The following is a 20,814-nucleotide window of genomic DNA, read 5'->3' as shown; positions in this document are numbered from 1 at the left end:
TCCTAATTTTTAAATTCAAGTGGCCATTTGATGACGTCAAAACATTTTGTACGTAAAATGTGTACATGAATTCATATCTACAACTCAATGGCTTCCAGAATAAGTTAAAAAAATCGGGGGTCATCTTGCATTCTGAAGAATTATTTTCATTTTAAAAAAGACCTATTTTTCACCATTTTCAGAACTTTTGTAAAATAAATGTGCGCATTTTGTCATTTTTAACGTGCTCGTATAGCATTATTTTAAGTCGGAACTGACTCAAATTTGGTGAATGTACTAAGGATGGTGAGTAGAATGAGATTTGTAAAAAAAATTCATATTTTTTACGCTTTTTAAGTATCGCGCGCGCAAAAACGCATTTTTGCGCAGTAATTTTTGGAAACACGCAAATGGCCTAATTCATGCTCTAAATTGATCAAAACTTAATTTTGAGCGTTTTAAATTTTTAACGCGCGATATCACGCGCATGAACCTACGTGTGCGTGCGTTTTTATTTGCTAATATTTTTACCCTTGATCTGAAGTTTACGTGTAGTGAATTTCATTAATATGTGATAATGAATTATGGAGATATGATTGATAATGTGATTTCGCAAAATGGCGTATAAATGTCGTCACGGATGAGTGATCACGCTGGAAAGCTTATTAGGATTAAGTTGTATTATTTGAAAGATATTCTGAAATTTTTGTAATCATTGACATTAAACTTTTTGAGATAATTGTTACACAAAATAGTGTACAGAAACAATAAAAAGAAAAAAAATAATAAAAAAAAAAATAATAATAAAGATTTTATACAATAACAATAGGTGATCATTTTATTCTAAATGATCACCTAACAAGAATTTAACCATTATTGGATATCTTGCACTAGAATCAAACAAAGAAATGTAGGGTTTAGCCTACTTTGTTTTGCCATCATGGTAACATTAGTTTGATATTGAATACTACAGTACCTACCAGTAAGAAGCTGTGTTAGTTGTTTTATACTCATATTCATGTGCTGTATCAACTCAATATCCACCAGATCAACGGTTTCATCATTGGCTGCAGACAGGTCATCTAACCTGTGAAGTAAAGTATTTAAAACAAAATTGAGTAGAACTCCTATTAAGTGGACACCTTTAACAAAATGTCCCCTGAATAGGTGTTGGCCAATAATGTTAAATTACACAAACCAGAAATGGTGTTTGTATAGTCTATAAGTGCTCTATTTATGGAGAGGGGTGTTCAATGAATTTTCTACTTTTTGAGTATCTTGCTCTTTGAGGAGAATATGGCATTTGTCAATTTATCCAGGTAAGCTAGGCACCAAGACCAACCAATAGGGTGTTTCTTCAATAGAGGTTGACTGTGGTGTTAAAGCATAACAGTACATTGCCCCTTTGAATGTTTTGAGAAACCATCCTCTTAACAGGGCTTTCACCGGAATAGGGTACCCCAAAGGAAGAATGTATGTTTATTTACAAAACATTATTTTATTAAATTAAAGAATGAATATGTATAACTGAGTAAATAATTCAACATATGAAAAGAATAAATACTGGATTTTATTTTTAGTGGTATACAATTTAAAGAAAATAAAGAAAAAAAATATAATTATCGGTATGTTCTATAAATAATCCGGATATTTCTAAAGCTACATGTTCATTCATGTTGCTTTAGAAATGTTAAGAAAATAAAAGAAATACCCTTAAGATTAAGAAGTAAATGAACTGCATATGTTTATGCATAACAAATGTAATATTTAAATAAAAGTATATTATAGTATGAAATATGGCAGTTAGGAGCCTTGTTGATGGCAAACCATATGGTGATGCCAATAAAACAGTCTAACTAAAGTTACCAAAGCTGCCTGTATAAGGTCATAATACTAAACTTAACAGTATAACAAAAGACATGATTCAATGCTCTGTCTACACTAGCAAACCTTATGTGACAAAAAAATGTGATGTGCTCATATATGGACATGATGATGTCATATCACTACTATATTTGGGAATATCACTACCATATTTGGGCACACCACACTTTTTTTGTCAAACTAGTTTGATAGTGTAGACAGAGCTAAACACTAAGAAACATTCCAAATAGTAATATTGTAAAGCAAGTGGTTTAATATTAATAAAGAACTAAACATTGTATAAATGTTCCCTTTAAATTGTAGATAGAAAAAATAGTACACAGGATTCCTGGTGAAGAATAAACATATACAGGTAATAAGAAGTTTAATTCAATTTTTTACCAATTTTTAAAAAATGCTTTGGGAAAAAAACAATTAACAAACTGATAATGATATAATAGTATGACCTTTTTATTATTCCTTGCAATAGCATCTAAATTATACTTTGCCAGCATGCATGTATATTTTGAATATAGTAATAATAACAGCAATGGAAAGATATGAAGGTACCGTACTCACTAGTGGTAATAGTAACAAAAGAGGTTTATTATCATTGTCATGTGTTATTGAATAATTTAAAGTTGTAATATTTAGCTTATTGTACGTTTAAGCATTAGATTTCTTCAGTTACCCTAAAGCTCTGTCTACACTATCAACTTAATGCGACAAAAAAATGTGATGTGCCCATATATGAACATGATGATGTCATATCACTACCATATTTGGACACATCACACTTTTTTTGGTCAAACTAGTTTGATAGTATAGACAGGAGAGGGGACACTGTAAATTTAGGAATTGGCTAAATATTTCCAGTTAAGGGTGTCCCCATAAGTATATTCCTGAAAAGCAGTAAAACATACCTTTTCATAAATAGGAGGGGGGGGGGGGCGGGCTCCCCCGACGAAGGGGTTCTACTGTATCCACTAATACATTATAACATTTTAAAATAATTATGTAAAGATTTAAAAGAATAAACTATGTTTTAAAAAGTAAACAGATAAAAATACCTGCTTAGAATACGTTTGAGCATGGCACTGAAGTTGGTTTGACTGAGTGAGAACAGGATTTTAGATGCTCTTTGCTTCAGTTCACACGACAAAGCATTTTCGCTGGACTCTTTCAGGAAGTGGGAGACCTCCTGTAGCAGCTTCTTGACAAGTTTGGTGTCATCTATCCTAGACCAGTCCTTGGATTGCTGTTTGTAAATATAACAATACAGTATTAAAATAAATAATAACAAAATATATGTAATTGTCTGTATGAAAATTGAAAAATAAATGGTTTTTTGTTTCTGTTTCTGAAAAAAAAAATATTAAAAAAATTCCTCTGTTTACCACAATGGAGTAATCCATAAATACTTATGAGGAGAAAAAACTGCAGACAGTTTACCACTAAACATTACAACTATTAACAAAAAACTTCAGATATTTTACAAAGTTTACCATTAAACATTACGACTAGATTGCACATCATACTTTTTCAGCATACTCACCTCTGACAGACATTTTTTTAATGTTCCTAAGACTGCTAACAAAAAACTTCAGATATTTTACAAAGTTTACCATTAAACATTACAACTAGATTGCTTATTGCACTTTATCAGAATACTCACCTCTGACAGACATTTTTCTAATGTTCCTAAGACTATTAACTGTGACTTATATACACTTTTTTCATCTCCTGATCTCTATAAAATAAAAAGAAATTAAATATAAATAACATAATTTAATATAAATATAAAGTTTTCCGGTGCTTTTACTTCTAATTGTTTTGGGGAATAAAAACAAATTACGGTTACATACTCACCTTTTAAAGAATATTTGCATAGTAACATTTTGCCATATTGTGCATTGTTTAAGAAATAGAAATCAAACAATATATTTAATATTTTTCGATAACATTTTCTTTTTACAGTAGCATGGACTTTTTTCCATTTCTGTACATCAAAGGTTATTATAATATTCAATGATGAAAACATAATCAAATTAAAATGTTATTAATTTTCAGAAACATTAAGTCTACACAGTACAGTAGTTTGGCTTTCTATTGTTTCGTCGTTTTATTTTGTCAAACTATACTTAAATTTTCTGACTATTGTAAAAGGAATATTTTATAGTAAAAACCAATTTTAGCTAATCAATTTTAATTAAGAACAATAACATCATCTTTACAATGTTGAAATAAAAGAAACAAATTATTTAAGAGAAAGTGCATTGCTTGGATGAAAACCTCCATTAAAATTTGTGAGCCAAACTAATTAAAATATTTAAAATATAATTTGTGATCAACAAGCGTAGAGCAGAAAAACACAAGTAATTTTTAACTGCAACGTTTTCTAGGTACAAATTATATTATTAAATTAAATTTTTTTTCATTTCATATTTACATTGTTTTGTAGATAGTTACCTTTTTGTAAATATGTACTATATGTACTAATGTAAATTACTTTGTTAGTTGTCTTTGAATTATTTTTATTATATTGTTAATGTTCTCTACTAAGACAGAATAAATAAACTATATTCCTATATAACCTATAACCAGTTGTTATCTTTACTTTAAAACACAATAAAAACGTTCATTCTTGTATGTGTACATTAAATATACTGTGTCATCATCAGATCGGAACATAACAATAATGTTCATATTTGTTTATTTATCCATTTCCTATACGTCATTAATGATTACCATCATGGTTTCAATTTCAATAACATTCTTTCATTAACAAGTGTAATTTATATTTGTACAGTATCAATAATATATTATATCAAAACCATAAAAACTGTGTGTGAATCAGCCCACAGTATCCCATTGATAGTGACTGTACTCACTGTACAATATACCACAAGCACTGTTCATTATTTATACCATAACATGGGCTCTGTATTGTATTATTGTAACTACCAAAGTAACTATCCAATATACCATAACCATACATAAATCTGCATTCATTTTTTTGTTATATATTACCATTATTAAAGGGTACTTATAAACAGGAAGTGGATTTGGCAGCTTGCCAAAATACTAGAAGCCATAACACACTGGTGTGCTGCATGTCACAGTTAAAGAGGCCGTGCTGCTGCTGCTGCTGCTGAGCCACAATGTGTTGATAGAGTCAATGACAAATATACGTAGCATGCCCTGATGGCAAAAGATGAACGCTATTTTTCAGCAGACTAAAGCTTATTATATTCACTATAATACAGTATCTCTATGACTAAAAGTGAAAAACCCCATTTTTTGCCAAATTTCAACATGGCAATTTTGCTGATATAAAGGATTCATTAAATTGTCATCAACCTACTGTACTGTATGTATGTCTTTACTAAGTAATAATTTATTTAATCAGACCAATTATTAATGTTAATTCGTTTTTTTTTTTAATAATAGAATTATTTTTGACAAATTATCAATTCATACAAAGAATATACAGTTTTTATTTTTTTAAATGTACGTTTCTCTCAATATTTTATTAAATTATAAACATATTATTGAGGGAAATTAATATTCAGTGAACTCAGCATGAAGAAAATAAGGTCAATACACTGTATGCATGAACGAACACAGGTCATAAGCATTCAAATCAACATTATACACAAACATACAATACACCCATTGTCATTGCCGGTAAATGAATTAAATCAAAACTATGTAACTATACTGAAATTATTATAATTAAAACCAGCAGCATGAGTAATTATCTTTCATATTAAATCACTCAGCTAAATAGTATACAAGTGTGAAATTCAAAGTAAGTGAAGGATGTGTTTTATTAGGAAAACTGATATTTATTAATAGATTTACTTAATTATTTAAGACTAATTTTATGAAACATCCATCTTTGAATAGCAGCATGACGACGTAAACACATAGACCACCGAGATCTTGAATAAAGTCTTTATTGATTGTTTATTGAACTGGAAAACAGGAAGTGCTTTTGGCACCGTGCCAAATGAGTACACACTGAATCTTTCATTTTGTGTTAATAAACTTTTTTTAATGTATGCATCCATCTGGAGGCTATACAGCATACATGCAAAATACACACAATGGTAAATAATCATGCTCTCATGGATTTTATGATTATTATATTACACTTTTTACAATGAGTTTGGAAATAAATTGTCTATGAAATGTTGTTCTTACGATCATAATGTAATATAATGTTTTGTTTTGGTTTCACTTTATTAATGTATTCAATCAAGAACAATCAATGTTGTGGATTCAAATTTAAAACCAACTTTACGTAAAACAAATTTCAACAAACGATGGCAATGCAATAGCCTCAATATTTGATGTATGGGTTAGAGATTTAGCAGATCTGTGGCAGATCATTGAATATAACAATGTTGAGGATTAAAAGAGTGGGGTTAAAGAGTGGGATGGAGGTCGAAATATTCAGAAATACTCCTCCTTTATGTAACATGGTGAATAAATAAACATGCCTATATCTTAAGGCAGAAATCAAATGGAACATTAAGGTACTATTAAGGTTAGTACTAAAATATCTCAAGGATGGTATCAAAACTATAATGTGATATTAATAACATGGTGATCTTCCACACACTCAATAAAGTAACATTAAAAAATACATAAAAAGTACTATGAAAAAACAACATTAAAATATAGTCAGCTGGCCCAAAATCAACTGCACTTTACTTTAATTGTGGTTCTGATTTCGGGTAAGAAAGTCTAGTAATATGAGATGTTTTTTAAAGCTCTATACTATCAAACTTTATTTGACAACAAAATGTGATGTGCCCATATATTGACATGATTATGTCATATCACTACCATATTTGGGCATATCACTACCATATTTGGGTACATCACACTTTTTTGTCAAACGTGTTTGATCGTGTAGACAGAGCTTAAGAGCGTACTTACAAGTATGTGCACGTTGGTATGCAACTTGTTTAAAATTGATGTAAGCTTGGTGATAACCTCAGTGAAACGGTTCTTACTAACAGCTATTAAACATTCTATAGTTTTCTCTCTGTCTGGGGCAACACTACTTGGCTGTCCACTTGCATTCACTGGCAGCTGGAAAGTAAACAAAATCTAGTTTACTATTTTTAATTAGAAATACATTTGTTTAAAAACAATATCTACTTAATATAAGTTGGGTAGCCGAGTGGTTAGGACACTTGACTGTCATACAGATAGACCCGGGTTTAATTCCCGACAACTCCCAGTCCACTCAGCTGTAAATGAGTACCTAGGTGAAAATACTAGGGAGAAAAAAGGCAGCGTGGAAAGGAACTGGCCACCCTACTGTACCACATAATGCCGAGGCTTACTACAATGAGCTCCTAACAGCTCATTCCCCTACGTTCAGAACACGGTTTTGTTGGCATTACAGAAAAAAAATTGAATACAGTTGGATTAACATATGCAAGCTACATTGCAGTTGAAATTCAGATTATCAGAATCAGCAGAACTATACAATTTAATCATCTAACATTTTTTATATGGTATTATTACAATTTTGTACTGTGACCATCATAATAATAAATCAAATCAAAATAATATGTACATATTTACTTAAATTATATTGTATGAAATCATTTCGTATTATAGAGTATTAGCTAAACTGTAACTGTACTGAAGTGTACTACTAGGCCTAGTAGTACTGTACTTTAATATTTATCAGACACATCATTGTCATAATTATGTACTGCTGTAGAGCATTATAAAATAAGGTAGTGAAACTGAATTCTTAATACATTAAATTATATGTCGGACAAATGTGATGTAAAAGTATTAATAATATTCAATAATAAAACCACAGTAGGCCCTGAATAATAAAAGAATAAACAAAACTTGTTTGATTAAAAACATTCAAGTAATTTACTGTTTTATCAATTTTCTATGTGTTAACAAGTCATTAGAACAAAACTAAATAATTTACAAGAAAATCAAGTTATAATTGAGCAATCAATACATTTCAATCAATTAAGAACACACTTGTTTTGAACGTTTTCTACACAACTCGCACTCTTCAAGTCTCTGTACAAAAATACACACTACACAGTCAGCGTACACCTCTCTGTCTTTGCCGACGACCACCCTAGGCTAGCACCATCAAGATAATACTTCCAAAAACAGATCGCCTAGACACCGACACTCAACAATATTATATTTACCTGTTCTTCAAATTTTAATAGAACCTTTAAAACCCATTCAGTGGGTTTATTTCCTGCCATGTTGACAAAAAATGGCCACAAAAACTACAAATCTCTGCCTTTTACATTCTTATCATCATGATAATTTGATAATGACCTTGAATGGTAGCTGCTTGTTGGTTCGTACTTCCGAAAAAATTTACTCCAATCAATTACCAAACCAAGAGGGCGTAGTATCTAATTTAAATTTTGATCATGACAACAAAAATGCCAAAACACCGAAGCTGATCTCTATCGTAGAGACTAATTTTGTTAAAGAATTAATACTATAATAGGTAATATCCTTAAAAGACTTTCGAACGAATATCTATATAAACATTGTAGCTGATTAATTATCTATTAGAAAAAGATTTTGGCTAGTTAAGCCTAGCTAGGCCTACTAAAATAAAACGTAAAAAGCTAGGCCTAGGCCTAGGCTAGCTTAGCTAGCTATCTAGCCTAGAGAACAGCAGGGACAGAGGCTTCCTGCTAGAGTAGACTAGGCTTGAGAGCTGAGATTCTAGAATCAGTAGAGTATAGTAAATAAAAGTAAAAATGTGCATTAATTATTGATTGAGGCCTAGTACTAAGCCTATTTTCTGTCAGATTTTTATGAAAACAATTTTATTTAATTTTTTTGTTTTTATTATGATAAATATACAGTAGAACAAATTCATTCAAGATGGCATTACCTACATTGCCAGCATACTGGACTCAGCGCTACAAGAACGTCCAGGAACGTACAATGGTGTCACGAAGGCAAAATGAGGCAGATTACCGAGACAAGTGGGATAATAATGCCAAGTATTTTCAAAAACGAGGTGTAGAGGCATTAAAACAAAATGGATGGATGTCTGAAAGATCGTTCCAAGGAAGGTAAAGTTTATGCTTCAACGTTAAAGCCACTTTTGAACGGTTAAATTTAGAATTAAAAATTTGATTAGATGAAAATATAAATATGCATTGTTTTCGCCAAGAGGAAAACAGGCTGTTTAAAATGCTTAATGAATGCAAAATTTTATGGATGGAAACAATTTTTTATTTTGTTATAGTATGGATACATATAGATCAAGAAATGCCAAAGAAGAAAGAGCAGCCAAACTGCAAGACCGACGGGAACGTTTAAAACTTCTTTTGCAGAATGAAAAAGACGACTATGAAGCTGAATTAAGAGGACTGTCTAAGGGAAATTACATGCGGCTAAACGATATGAAAGGCCGCGCTGATGACTTGAAAACCAGACGTGAAATGCAGCGTAAACAGGTTAGAAAGTAATTCTTGAGATGACATCATAGCAATAATTTCCACTAATATTATTTCAAGTTTATTGGTTTTATTACGTTTGCATTTTACAGATTGCCGATGAAAGAATGTATGAACATTGGAAGAAGAACAATCCGGATTTACGAAAGGTAAATGTAATTATTTTAAGAAAATGTTGTTATTATTATCCACATGAAGTACAATTTAGCCCTGTTTTTTGTACATTGCTAACAGTTACATTATTTATTTCACCATTTTTCAAGAGGTGAACCAATCAGCATGAGTTTTTAATAACGCAAAAAGAATTATAAAATCTTGTTAATTAAAAAATGTAGGTATTTAGAATTATAACTCCTTAAAAGGAAGCAATGATTTAAAAAGTTTAAAATGTGATATTGTAGTAAACTACTTTGTAATAGATGTTGTCCACAGTCACATTAATTTTTGTGCAAGTGAAATATCTTCACTTTTTTGTAAAAATAATTTTTTATAATTATATCAATTTTCAGCTTGAGTCAGAAATGCATAAGAAACATGTGGTTCAAGGTTGGGGCGGTCAAATCCAAGAAACAACTGAAAGAAAAAATACAGCAAGGGAGCAAGAAAGAAAGGAAGATTACGAATTAGAGATGCAGAGGTTGGCAGCAATAGAGAGAGATCATCGGACACAAGAAGCAAGGCTGCAGGAAGAGAAGGCATTAGCTGGTGAATTGAAAGAGCAGATGATAGAACTAAAACATCGTGAACTGGAGGTAAATGCCTTAATGTACACGTAAAGTTGATGGCTAAGTCTTGAATGTACACGTAAAGTTGATGGCTAAGTCTTGAATGTACACATAAAGTTGATGGCTTTTGTCTTGAATGTACACATAAACATTTATTACTCTCAACTCATGTCTTGAATGTACACATAAACATTTATCACTCTCAACTTATGTCTTGAATGTACACATAAACATTTATCACTCTCAACTCATGCCTTGAATGTACACATAAACATTTACCACTCTCAACTTATGTCTTGAATGTACACATAAACATTTATCATTCTCAACTTATGCCTTGAATGTACACATAAACATTTTACATCTTTAAGAAATCATGTCATTCTGCCATTAAACTAAGTGTACAGTTTTCCCTAATTTTTTTTAATATCAATTTTTTTTTTCAAAGGCTGAAAAATTGAAGGCTGAGGAAGCCTCCTTGATGCAGGAACAATGGGAGTTAGAGAAGTTAGAAGAAGATCGTCAAAAGCTTGAGGAACAGCGTAAACAGACTCAGTTAGGTCAAGTTCTGTCCCGTCAGTACAAAGCACAAATTAGACGCAGGTCACAGCAAGTTCAAAAAGCACTGGTAAGCAGATGTCATTATTAATGAATAGAGAGATTTTGATTTGTGATTTAGAAACTAGTTATGTCATTCATTGTCTGCATGCAGGACATTGGGATGCGCTTCCTCTCTCGATTCCTAGGCTCTGTTCAGACATCAACCTTTGACACAAAATATTTAGGTCTGAGGTCGTTGAAAATTGCTTCCTAATAACTAAAGACACAAACAAGTTTTTTTTTTTTTTGTTTCCTTGTGTCTGTTTTGTTTTGTGTCCCTGACACAAGCAGTTGCTTTCTTGGTGACACCACCATTATTTGAAAATAAATTTTATTATGAAAAAAAAAGAAGTGGTTATGAGATTGGATATTTATAAATGTAATATAAATGGTTAATTGCACCTTATGATACAAATCTGAGGTAATTAAATATAAAACACATTAAATGTATGATTCTCTCTCTCTCAAATATTTCTATTATTATTCTTCATATTTAGGAGATGGACAAAATGATTTTAGAAGCTTTAGCTGAGAAAGAAGCAGAAGACAAAAGCCTTGAGAGTGCCAGGCGTGAGAAGGCTAGGGCAGATGCAGCCTGGATGAGGCAGGTTGTAGATGAACAGATTCAGTTGGAGAAAGCTAGAGAAGCTGAACTTGACATGCTGTATAGGTAATATACTTCAAACATTGTTATTATGAAAGCATAGAGAAAAGTTTAAATGGAATTTAAAAGAATTTTATCTGGACTACTGTTACTGTTCTAGTAGCCGTCTTCTTCCAAAGACACATGGCCATCATTGACGGATACTTACTATCAGTTGACTTCACTGCTGGTGTACTCGAGATCTATGTTTATACCATGCTATACACTTTTATAATTCTAACTTTTGATTTATATAACATTGAGAATTAAAATATAGTCTAGACAATGTTTAATGCAGATTGCAAATGAATGACCTCAAAATGTTCTCAATTGCTCCTAGATTCTTGATAGGAATTTTTTTTTGTGAATAGTTATATGCTTTTCTAACATAACCAACAACCAGATGTACAACTCACTGTTTGTATATATATAAAAAAAAATTGTCACATACTTTTAGGGAAGAAGCTCAAAGGCATTGGAACAAACGAGAAGCGGAATGGGAGAGAGAAAGGCTAGCAAGAGAGCGTCTCATGTCAGAGGTTGGTCTCGTACAATAGACTTTGAATTTTGTTTTCAAATTATTAAATAAATTGAAAGAAAGAAAAAAACACACAATGCAAGACTTAACTAACCTAACTTAAATCCTGAGAAAATGATATTCAAGTATTTAATGTCAAATAATTCACTTTGAGTATTAGTTTTTATTTGTATTTGTTTAATTTTCTTGTATAAAGGTTTTATTTTAACTGTTTGTATTGTATGGAGTGAGTGCAGAATCTGTTAGGGCTTTAGCATATTTAGTTATTTTTCATTGGTGGCCGAATAAATACTATTATTATTATTATATTTGTTTAGGTAATGGGGGGACGACAATCACAGATAAAATCCAAAATGGAAGAGAACCAGCGAAAACAAGAAGAATCACTTCAACAGAGAGAAGACTTATTGCGAGAACTTGAGGTTGTACAACAGATGACAGCACGAGACAAAATTGCAACTGCAAGACAGAAACAGCAATCACACCGTGAGATTCAAGAACAGGTGGGTACTAGTTGGAAGAAAGGCACTAATTACCTCATAGAAGAGTAATTAGATATGCTTACAAGTCCCAAATTCTTTCCTAATACTTACAAATCTTTTGAAAACTACACTTTACAAGGAGTTAAAAAATACAAAGATGTCCGGTTTTTAAGTAATCACAATTAATTTTGCAATAAAGATAGCAATATATAAGACGTATGTTGTATTTATTTAGATTTCTGAAAAGAATGAAAGGTTTCAGAAAGCATATCAGCGTGAGCAGGATGAAAAACGAAGGGAAGAAGAAGCAGAACGAGGCTATGAAGAGATGCTGAGACAGGAAGCCTCAAGGATGTCCATACATAACTACGAACCGCAGGTAGAATTAATGTTTATTTACACTATTTTGGTGTTCTTTGCTTCAATACATGATAGTGATTTTATGCTAACATGTGGCATACAGTATCTAGCTTAGAATTTTAAAATTAGTCATAATCTAAAACATGTGTTTTTTTTCTCTTTACAGTCTCATCCTAGAACACGACGTTCTGCGTGGGATTGAGACAGTTTAAAAGAAAGCAATCAAGATGTGCATTAATAGTACTAGAAGACTATATGTAACCTCGCACTACATGGATCAGATCCTATATGCATTGTAGCCTCGCACTACATGATCATGGATCAGATCTTATATGCATTGTAGCCTCGCACTACATGATGATGGAACAGATCCTATATGCATTGTAGCCTCGCACTACATGATGATGGAACAGATCCTATATGCATTGTAGCCTCGCACTACATGATGATGGAACAGATCCTATATGCATTGTAGCCTCGCACTACATGATCATGGAACAGATCCTATATGCATTGTAGCCTCGCACTACATGATCATGGATCAGATCCTATATGCATTGTAGCCTCGCACTACATGATCATGGAACAGATCCTATATGCATTGTAGCCTTGCACTACATGATCATGGAACAGATCCTATATGCATTGTAGCCTCGCACTACATGATCATGGAACAGATCCTATATGCATTGTAGCCTCGTGCTACATGATCATGAAACAGATCCTATATGCATTGTAGCCTCGTGCTACATGATCATGGAACAGATCCTACATGCATTGTAGCCTTGCACTACATGATCATGGAACAGATCCTATATGCATTGTAGCCTCGCACTACATGATCATGGAACAGATCCTATATGCATTGTAGCCTCGTGCTACATGATCATGGAACAGATCCTATATGCATTGTAGCCTCGTGCTACATGATCATGGAACAGATCCTATATGCATTGTAGCCTCGTGCTACATGATCATGGAACAGATCCTATATGCATTGTAGCCTCGTGCTACATGATCATGGAACACGTGGGAATGGACAAAATACAGTAGAACCCCTCCTCAGGGACAGCCCTAATAAGGGGATGCTTTCCTGTGAAACAAATGAGGGGGTTTTAACACCACGGCCATACCCTATTCAGAAAGCTCTGTCTACACTATCAAACTTCATGTGACAAAAAAATGTGATGTGCCCATAAATGGACACCATGATGTCATATCACTACCATATTTAAGCATATCACTACCTTGGGCACATCACACTTACATAAAGTTTGATAGTGTAGACAGAGCTTAATGGATGTGTATCGAAATTACATTTTCATTGGCAATAAAGTTTATCTTAATATTTCAGTCATAAACATGCAGGTGCTACTGCTATGTGTGTTTTTAGAACTCTATAAATCAACCTGAATGCAAAAGCCCTTCACCGTGCATAGTCCAGTTAGACCATAGAGAAAGACTTACTGTATTGGCCTATTAAAAGATATACTGTACATTATATTGTAAATAAATCTGGAAAATTCCATTTAATTTACCTCTTACGATAGAGCAATACTTTCTGTATCAGCCTATTAAAAGTATACATTTTATTGTTTAAAATAAATCAGGAACATTCCATTATTAGATGAAACTTTGTAAATAACAATAAGTAATATGATGATTAATATTGGTTTAATAAGACCATGGAGGTATAAAAAAGACCTCCATGATAAGACTGTCTTCAATTAGCACATAACATAGTAAGTATGCTCTAAGTATACTTTATTTTAAACGTTTTTAATGTGCTGTGATGACATTACAGTAATTATGGCTCTGTTGGAAAAGTACAGTTATTAATTATTATTATTAGTATTTTACTAGTACATTATAATTATTGTGTACTTTTTCTGTGTTTAAGGCAATTAAAATATAAATACTAAAAATATATACTTTAATTGGATTGGAAACTAAATAAACTTTCTGAAAATTTAATTTGGAATAATAAAAGAACTAGGGTCAGATTACTCTAGACAATCCCCTCCCCCCACCCACCTCCTAACAAATATTGTTCTCAATTTGTTGAATGAAAATTCAGTAGGCTAAAATAAAATATATATATTAAAAATTTCTGTGCAAAACCCGCTTATTGAAAAGCATAAATTAGTAATTTATCATTAATAATTAATTAAGTAATACTGTATCTAATAATAAAATATTTTAAACTAAGTTTTTGTGTTGCTTGACATTTGGTATTCAACCGAGCGCACGATATGTCCATACGTATTGTTCACCATGTTCTGGGTAAATGTCGTCCATTCCTGAAAAGAAAGACATTTTATTTATAATATTGATTGATTTATTAGAATATTGATTGATTGATTTATTAGATTATTGATTGATGATTTTATGCATAAAGCTCTGTCTACACTATCAAACTAGTTTGACAACAAAAGTGTTATGTGCCCAAATATGGTAGTGATATGACATCATCATGTCCATATATGGACATTTTTTTGTCACATAAATTTTGATAGTGTAGACAGAGCTTTACATTCACATCTCGATCAAGTGGCAACGAGCTTACGACGTGCTACGTACAAGCCACGCAATGACGTACGCTTAAGCAATCTAACCAATGACACAAGCGACAGCTCGATGAGTTGTTGTATCACAAATGATGACTCATTCGAGCTGTCGCTTGTCACTGGTTAGACTGATATGTGTACCTGTAGACGTCAGTTCACCACTACTATCAAGTAACATCCAATAATGATTCTTATCTCCATTACTTTCTAATCCATTAATTGACGTCACAAAATGTCCCCATGAAGACTCGCCAAATTCAAAACTGTAAAACAAATCATTCAAAAATATTGAAAAAAAAAAAGCCTTTGCTAAATAACACTTTCACGATACTTAACTGCCTAACAATTGCGGGTAACACTTGGACGCAACGCGCTTACGAAGCGCGTCGCATGCAATTATGTAACGCGTACCGTACATACGTATACGTCCTTTCGTGGCGTTCTAGTGGGAATCAAGCTCAATTCGTCTAATCTAAAGCTTTATCTGCATTATTATCAAACTAGTTTGATAAAAAAAGTGTGATGTGCCCAAATATGGTAGTGATATGACATCACCGTGTCCATATATGGGCACATAACATTTGTTGTCACATCAAGTTTGATAGTGTGGACAGAGCTTTACCTAAATTCATCTTGGTCAGACTGGTGGGCCAATTGCATAATCTCAAATAACGAAGCGTTATGTGGAGCAGCGAGGACCAACGTCGTAGCTTCACTATCGGCTTGTACTTCATCTTGAATTGTCAGATATAACATTATACTACTAGCATTTGTAGGAAGTCGAGGCAGCATACGAATTGGATCTAAAAATAACAATGTATGTATTTATTATAGTGTATAAATGTAAATAATTATTGTCCTCGTTAATAAAAATGTCACTGTAGTAGTAGGCAATGTCCGTAAAATATACGATACATTATTAAGTTATTAATATAATTATCGTACAGAATTTATATTTCATACGCATTAAACAGCGAATGAATAAACTATTTTATAATATTTGTCGTGCTTATAAACTTGGCATAAGTTGTATATAATTCACCAACTTTTTTTGCAAGATGGATTCAGATATTTCAGTTCTCCGTAATGGCGGCCAGCAAGTGCTGGCAGAATATGGAGTGTTGCACCAAGATTTCCAAATGAGCCAGACTTCTTCTGGACATCCAGTATACTTTGAACGGCATCGGTACATCGCCACGTCTCAGGTTTATGTTCCTTTGACGTCATTAGTGCCTGGAAAGAACAAATAACATTATTTGTTACGATCACCGCGCGAAATATGGACATGAATTTAGACACCCGATGAACAACTCATTTGAAAACTAAAAATGAGTTCCCACTAGAACGCAACGCAGCGACGTATTGACGCAAAGTGCTGTATTGCGTAATAAAAGGTTTGATTTCACGCATTTTCTGACATTGCGTGGGTCACGTTACGTTTCTAGTGGGAACCGAGCTTTAGTTCTCCCCGAAATGAATTTGTATTCTTTGTGACGATTCAATGTTAAGAATCTCAATGTTTCTTGTATTGTATGTTAGTATTGATTTTGACCAAATAAATATAAAATACCTGGACAACCAATGCTGTACTATGTGGGTTTCCAAAGCTACCATCGTCAAGCTGCCATTCCAACAACGCAAGCTCAGCTTGCTGGATTGCTTGCGATACCATAGTTTTAATATTGTGATTGACAGAACGAAATACACACTGTAGCGCCATCACTGCCATGGCTGTTTCATCTGAAGTTTAAAAAAAAATCTTTGTAATCATTTAATTGTGTTGTAAAATACAACCATTCTATTGTGCGTACCGCGCCGTAATCTCTCGTTTCCCATTACAGAATGGTTTCCACTTAGACGCAACGCGCCGAAAGTAATTTGACCAATCATGACCATGGTTGCTTGTGATTGGTCGACTCACTTGCGTTGTGCCTATACGTCATTGATGCATGCAAGTGGGAACCTGCCATGTTTTAAGGATGGCATATCTTCCTTTACTTAGACAGTAAAGTTTGCCGATAGCATTTTTCACTGTACTCGGTGCCATTAATCTGGAACAATTATATATCAATATTTTATTTCACAAATTGTCGGAAGTGACCTACCTGGCAATCTAGAATGAAAGCTGATTTCACCGTCTTCATCCTGTCCGCCAATCAATATTCTAACGTTTCTGACTTTTATCATCTGGCCTGAGTTACACACAGCAAGCATTGCCAAGGCATACTGATAGTAGTTGTTGAATCCTTCTCTTGGAAATAAATGCATTTGAGCCTGGAGCATGGCTGGTAGATCGTGCCCGTAGAAATCGGTGACGTCATGACAGGTCGCGTTTAGCGCATGTGTGTAATATGAAAACTTGCCGAGAGAAAGTTTACGGTTCCGTACACGTCCAGGCCAAAGATGATTCGCCCTTACAAATGAAATATGGAATATAATGCACCCAGTTCATTGACAAGATACTCTACTGTTTAATGTTCCACCCACCCACATTTTGAAAAGAAACCAACATTTTGAAATGTAATAATAGAAACAAATGTTCCTATAATTGTTCACTTTTTTTCAATGATTATTATGATACTATTCAGAATGTGAACGGCGCAATTTATAATTCAAATTAAACAACGGTAGGCCTCTGTCTACTCTATCAAACATTATGTGACAAAAACAATGTGATGTGCCCATATATAGACATGATGATATCATATCACTACCATATTTGAGCATATCACTACCATATTTGGGCACTTTTTTGTCAAACTAGTTTGATAGTGTAGACAAAGCTTTATACCCTTTTCAATGATTGTTATAATACTATGAACGGCGCAATTTAATTCAAATTTAAACACAGTTAGGCCTACTTAATCCTACAAGGAAAATATGATCATAAATTAATAATACCGATGATCAGGATAATGTTGACCCGGATAAAATAAAGCAAATGTAGATTTTACTTTTACAAGTAATTAATACCAAATTACATTATACTTCCTTGTTGGCTTACAGTTAGTGAACGAAATAATCCATTGCCTTATTGCCTGCCGGGATATACAATGTCTAACCCGGATACAAAACCACATTACTCTCGTTTGGCTTAAGTTATATGCAGGATTGACACATTTGACCAGAACATTAAAATTACATGCTTATGATGATCATTAATATATGGAGTCATAAGCATGTATAGTTTTCTTATTATCATCTCCTCTTTCTCTCCCTCCTTTTCTGATTTTAATGATCCGCCCTTGTTCTGAATGAACATTAGGCCTATGATGAATACCATAGATGAAACGCAAGGACGTAGACGAAACGCAAGGACGTAAACGCAACGCAATCGAGTTGACCAATGATACAACAGACTCAGTTCGAATTGGTCATCACTACAGCTTGGTTCCCACTAGGACGCAACGCAAAGTGATTTGACCAATCTCAAACGGTGGATTATTCAAAAGTCGTGTGTGATTGGTCAACTCGCTTGGGTTGCGTCTTTACGTCCTTGCGTTACGTCCTATTGTAACCAAGCTTAAATTGCGTTACGTTCTTGCGTTGCGTCTCTAGTGTGGAAATAAAGCTTTAGAAATGTGTGATTACTTGTTGTTGTGAGCTAGCTCAGCGAGCAGCTCAATCTCTAGTTGTTTCACTCCCAGTTGTCGAGTTGTTGCTTCAAGACTATACCAGTCTTCGTTGGTCGTCTGCAGAGCCCAGATTGCTTCTTTGGTTGACTGCAGTGGCCAGCTGCCATCTAGCAGTTGCTGATCTTCAAGCCAATTTGAAGCTCTCTCGATGGAGTTTTCAAGTTTTTCAACCAATTCTGTTGGAGTACTCTCTCCTATAATTGAATAATCAGAAGCAGACAATTTTACTTTACTTTACTCATAATCTGGGGCCGCATGACATTTTCTCTTTTTTTTTAAATTGTGTCACATTCTAACGAACCAAATGAAATTTTAGGTTCTGTGGACAAGCTAATTAAGGTCCCTCGTAAAAAATCAAATACTGGAAAAATAAAATTGCCATAAACAGATTAATTGTTTTGAACATTGTATTATTGAACCTATATTCACCTACTCAATACGAAATTTTGACTTTCACAATGCCGCAAATATTGACATCATCTGATATCGTGAAGGTCAGATTTCACAACAAAACAAACACAAATATACAAGCAAGCATCACACCATGGACACTATTTGACCTATTTGACCTTTCTGTAACTGTCAATATGCCTATTGCACAGAACTATACTGTAGTAGAATGTACTATAGACTTATGTTAAACGCATTCAATATACCACCATTATCGACTACGACGGGGCGCCGTCCCGCATACTATCAATTCGGTTTTACAAGCCATGGTGTATTCCATGGTTTATAATTGAAAAACAATAGTTTTACTAGAATAAACCAAATTTTAAACTTTTATGATAGACAAAGTATTATTTTTCTTTAAAAAAAAATGTTTTGTCGTTTAAAAACCAAATGTTGCGAGTAGTATAAGTAACGTGTCAGGCGGCGCCCCGTAATCGACATATCACGCACCAGGGTTTACTCGACTGGTGAAAAACAAATAAAAGACTCGCCGTTTCTGAAGTTTCAACGAGTAGTACTTAAATGTCAGAACTATACATTAAAAAAAAACACATTCTTACCACAGATCTGAGAAACATCTAAAGCAATGGTTGTTGCCAATGCAGCAATCAATAAGACAACAGCTTGTACCGAGTGCATGATTGTTTACCTAGCTCCGTCTAGCACCACTACGAAGTTGGAAAGAATTTCATATGCACTATTGCAACACAGATTATTTCCTGTTTTCACTATACTGTACCGAAATGAAAGCGCCGCATGCCAAGTTCTTATCGCCGTTTTTCTCGGAGCAAAGGGCAATCGTATTCAATTGTATTCAGGTCATCTATAGCCTGGGGATGTTGTGAAGATACTAGGTATGGTGATGATGGTCCAACAAATCTTAATTGATTTTGGTAGATTTCCAATATTGTTAATGCTTTATAATATAGAATGGGATATTGTTTTTTCTTTTTCAACTTATATAGGCCCCGGTTATTTGACAGATAGTTTCGGTGGTTTTTGACAATTTTACCATTCGCCCCACAATGCGTCGTTCACCGTACGTATATTGCGAACCATTAATTTCACCATTAAACAAATTATTTTGAAAGAATGAAAATGCGATTATTAAACTTATTTCATTTTTATTAAACTTTATTTTAATTTACAAATCACTTAATTAACTATTACACAAGTGTGTTCAAAGCCAGCTGTCCTAATTCTTCGATTGTCAGAATTAAGTTCGGGTTTAAGAACTGGTAGGCTAATAGGTATACTATTGCTGCCAACCACAGAATAGTTCTGTCTTGTTTTGGTGATAGTATAGTAAACCGCAGATTTGAGTTCGGTCTTATTTTATAGTGGTGAGAGATTGCAAGCCAGGAATTAATTAGGTCTTGTTTTAATTCAAAAAGTAGTATAGGCCTACTAACATAACCAGATTCTACAGTAACCAATCCTCCTTAACGATGATATGATTTATGCATACTTAAATTTACTTAA

At 33.3% G+C, this 20,814-nt stretch overlaps 4 protein-coding genes across 4 annotated transcripts in view; 2 read left to right on the top strand and 2 right to left on the bottom strand.

The window, feature by feature from the left end:
* The window catches only part of LOC144835251 (neurofibromin-like), a 42,650-nt gene extending 34,465 nt beyond the window's left edge, over positions 1–8,185 (bottom strand). Inside the window, exons 1-5 of the mRNA XM_078690309.1 lie at positions 8,049–8,185; positions 6,790–6,945; positions 3,518–3,592; positions 2,913–3,100; positions 960–1,066 (exon numbers count right to left, since the gene is read on the bottom strand). Of these exons, the coding sequence (XP_078546435.1) occupies positions 960–1,066; positions 2,913–3,100; positions 3,518–3,592; positions 6,790–6,945; positions 8,049–8,108 (586 nt within the window). The 5' untranslated portion in view covers positions 8,109–8,185. The remainder of the gene's footprint in view (positions 1–959; positions 1,067–2,912; positions 3,101–3,517; positions 3,593–6,789; positions 6,946–8,048) is intronic.
* The window catches only part of LOC144835271 (large ribosomal subunit protein uL18m-like), a 64,835-nt gene that overhangs the window by 36,460 nt on the left and 7,561 nt on the right, over positions 1–20,814 (top strand). The window lies entirely within an intron of this gene.
* LOC144835266 (trichoplein keratin filament-binding protein-like) lies at positions 8,296–14,210 on the top strand. The gene is made up of 12 exons (XM_078690337.1): positions 8,296–8,362; positions 8,730–8,942; positions 9,119–9,329; positions 9,422–9,478; positions 9,839–10,081; positions 10,503–10,682; positions 11,152–11,324; positions 11,755–11,836; positions 12,153–12,338; positions 12,553–12,696; positions 12,844–12,928; positions 13,208–14,210. Exons 2-11 carry the CDS (start codon positions 8,749–8,751, stop codon positions 12,877–12,879), a joined length of 1,506 nt encoding a protein of 501 aa, XP_078546463.1. The 5' UTR covers positions 8,296–8,362; positions 8,730–8,748; the 3' UTR covers positions 12,880–12,928; positions 13,208–14,210.
* LOC144835267 (uncharacterized protein CG3556-like) lies at positions 14,176–20,049 on the bottom strand. Its single transcript, XM_078690338.1, has 8 exons — positions 19,893–20,049; positions 18,836–19,073; positions 17,350–17,657; positions 16,815–16,984; positions 16,291–16,477; positions 15,867–16,047; positions 15,386–15,507; positions 14,176–14,977 (listed from the first exon to the last, which is right to left on the bottom strand). The coding sequence occupies exons 1-8, from the start codon at positions 19,969–19,971 to the stop codon at positions 14,913–14,915; spliced, it is 1,350 nt and encodes a 449-aa protein (XP_078546464.1). The 5' UTR covers positions 19,972–20,049; the 3' UTR covers positions 14,176–14,912.

Source organism: Antedon bifida, chromosome 2 (assembly GCF_963402885.1).
Source record: "Antedon bifida chromosome 2, ecAntBifi1.1, whole genome shotgun sequence".
NCBI lineage: Eukaryota > Metazoa > Echinodermata > Crinoidea > Comatulida > Antedonidae > Antedon > Antedon bifida.
The sequence above is the reverse complement of the archived record's forward strand: the minus strand, read 5'-3'. Positions and strand labels throughout refer to the sequence as shown.

Excerpts from the sequence above, each read along its gene's own strand:
- LOC144835266 (XM_078690337.1), top strand. The coding sequence starts at position 8,749 with ATGGCATTACCTACATTGCCAGCATACTGGACTCAGCGCTACAAGAAC. Across the intron at positions 10,082-10,502 it reads TAAAACATCGTGAACTGGAG|GCTGAAAAATTGAAGGCTGA; the intron begins GTAAATGCCTTA and ends TTTTTTTCAAAG. Across the intron at positions 12,697-12,843 it reads TACATAACTACGAACCGCAG|TCTCATCCTAGAACACGACG; the intron begins GTAGAATTAATG and ends TTCTCTTTACAG.
- LOC144835267 (XM_078690338.1), bottom strand. The coding sequence starts at position 19,971 with ATGCACTCGGTACAAGCTGTTGTCTTATTGATTGCTGCATTGGCAACA. Across the intron at positions 19,074-19,892 it reads AGATGTTTCTCAGATCTGTG|GAGAGAGTACTCCAACAGAA; the intron begins GTAAGAATGTGT and ends ATTCAATTATAG. Across the intron at positions 16,478-16,814 it reads GTACAGCATTGGTTGTCCAG|GCACTAATGACGTCAAAGGA; the intron begins GTATTTTATATT and ends TGTTCTTTCCAG.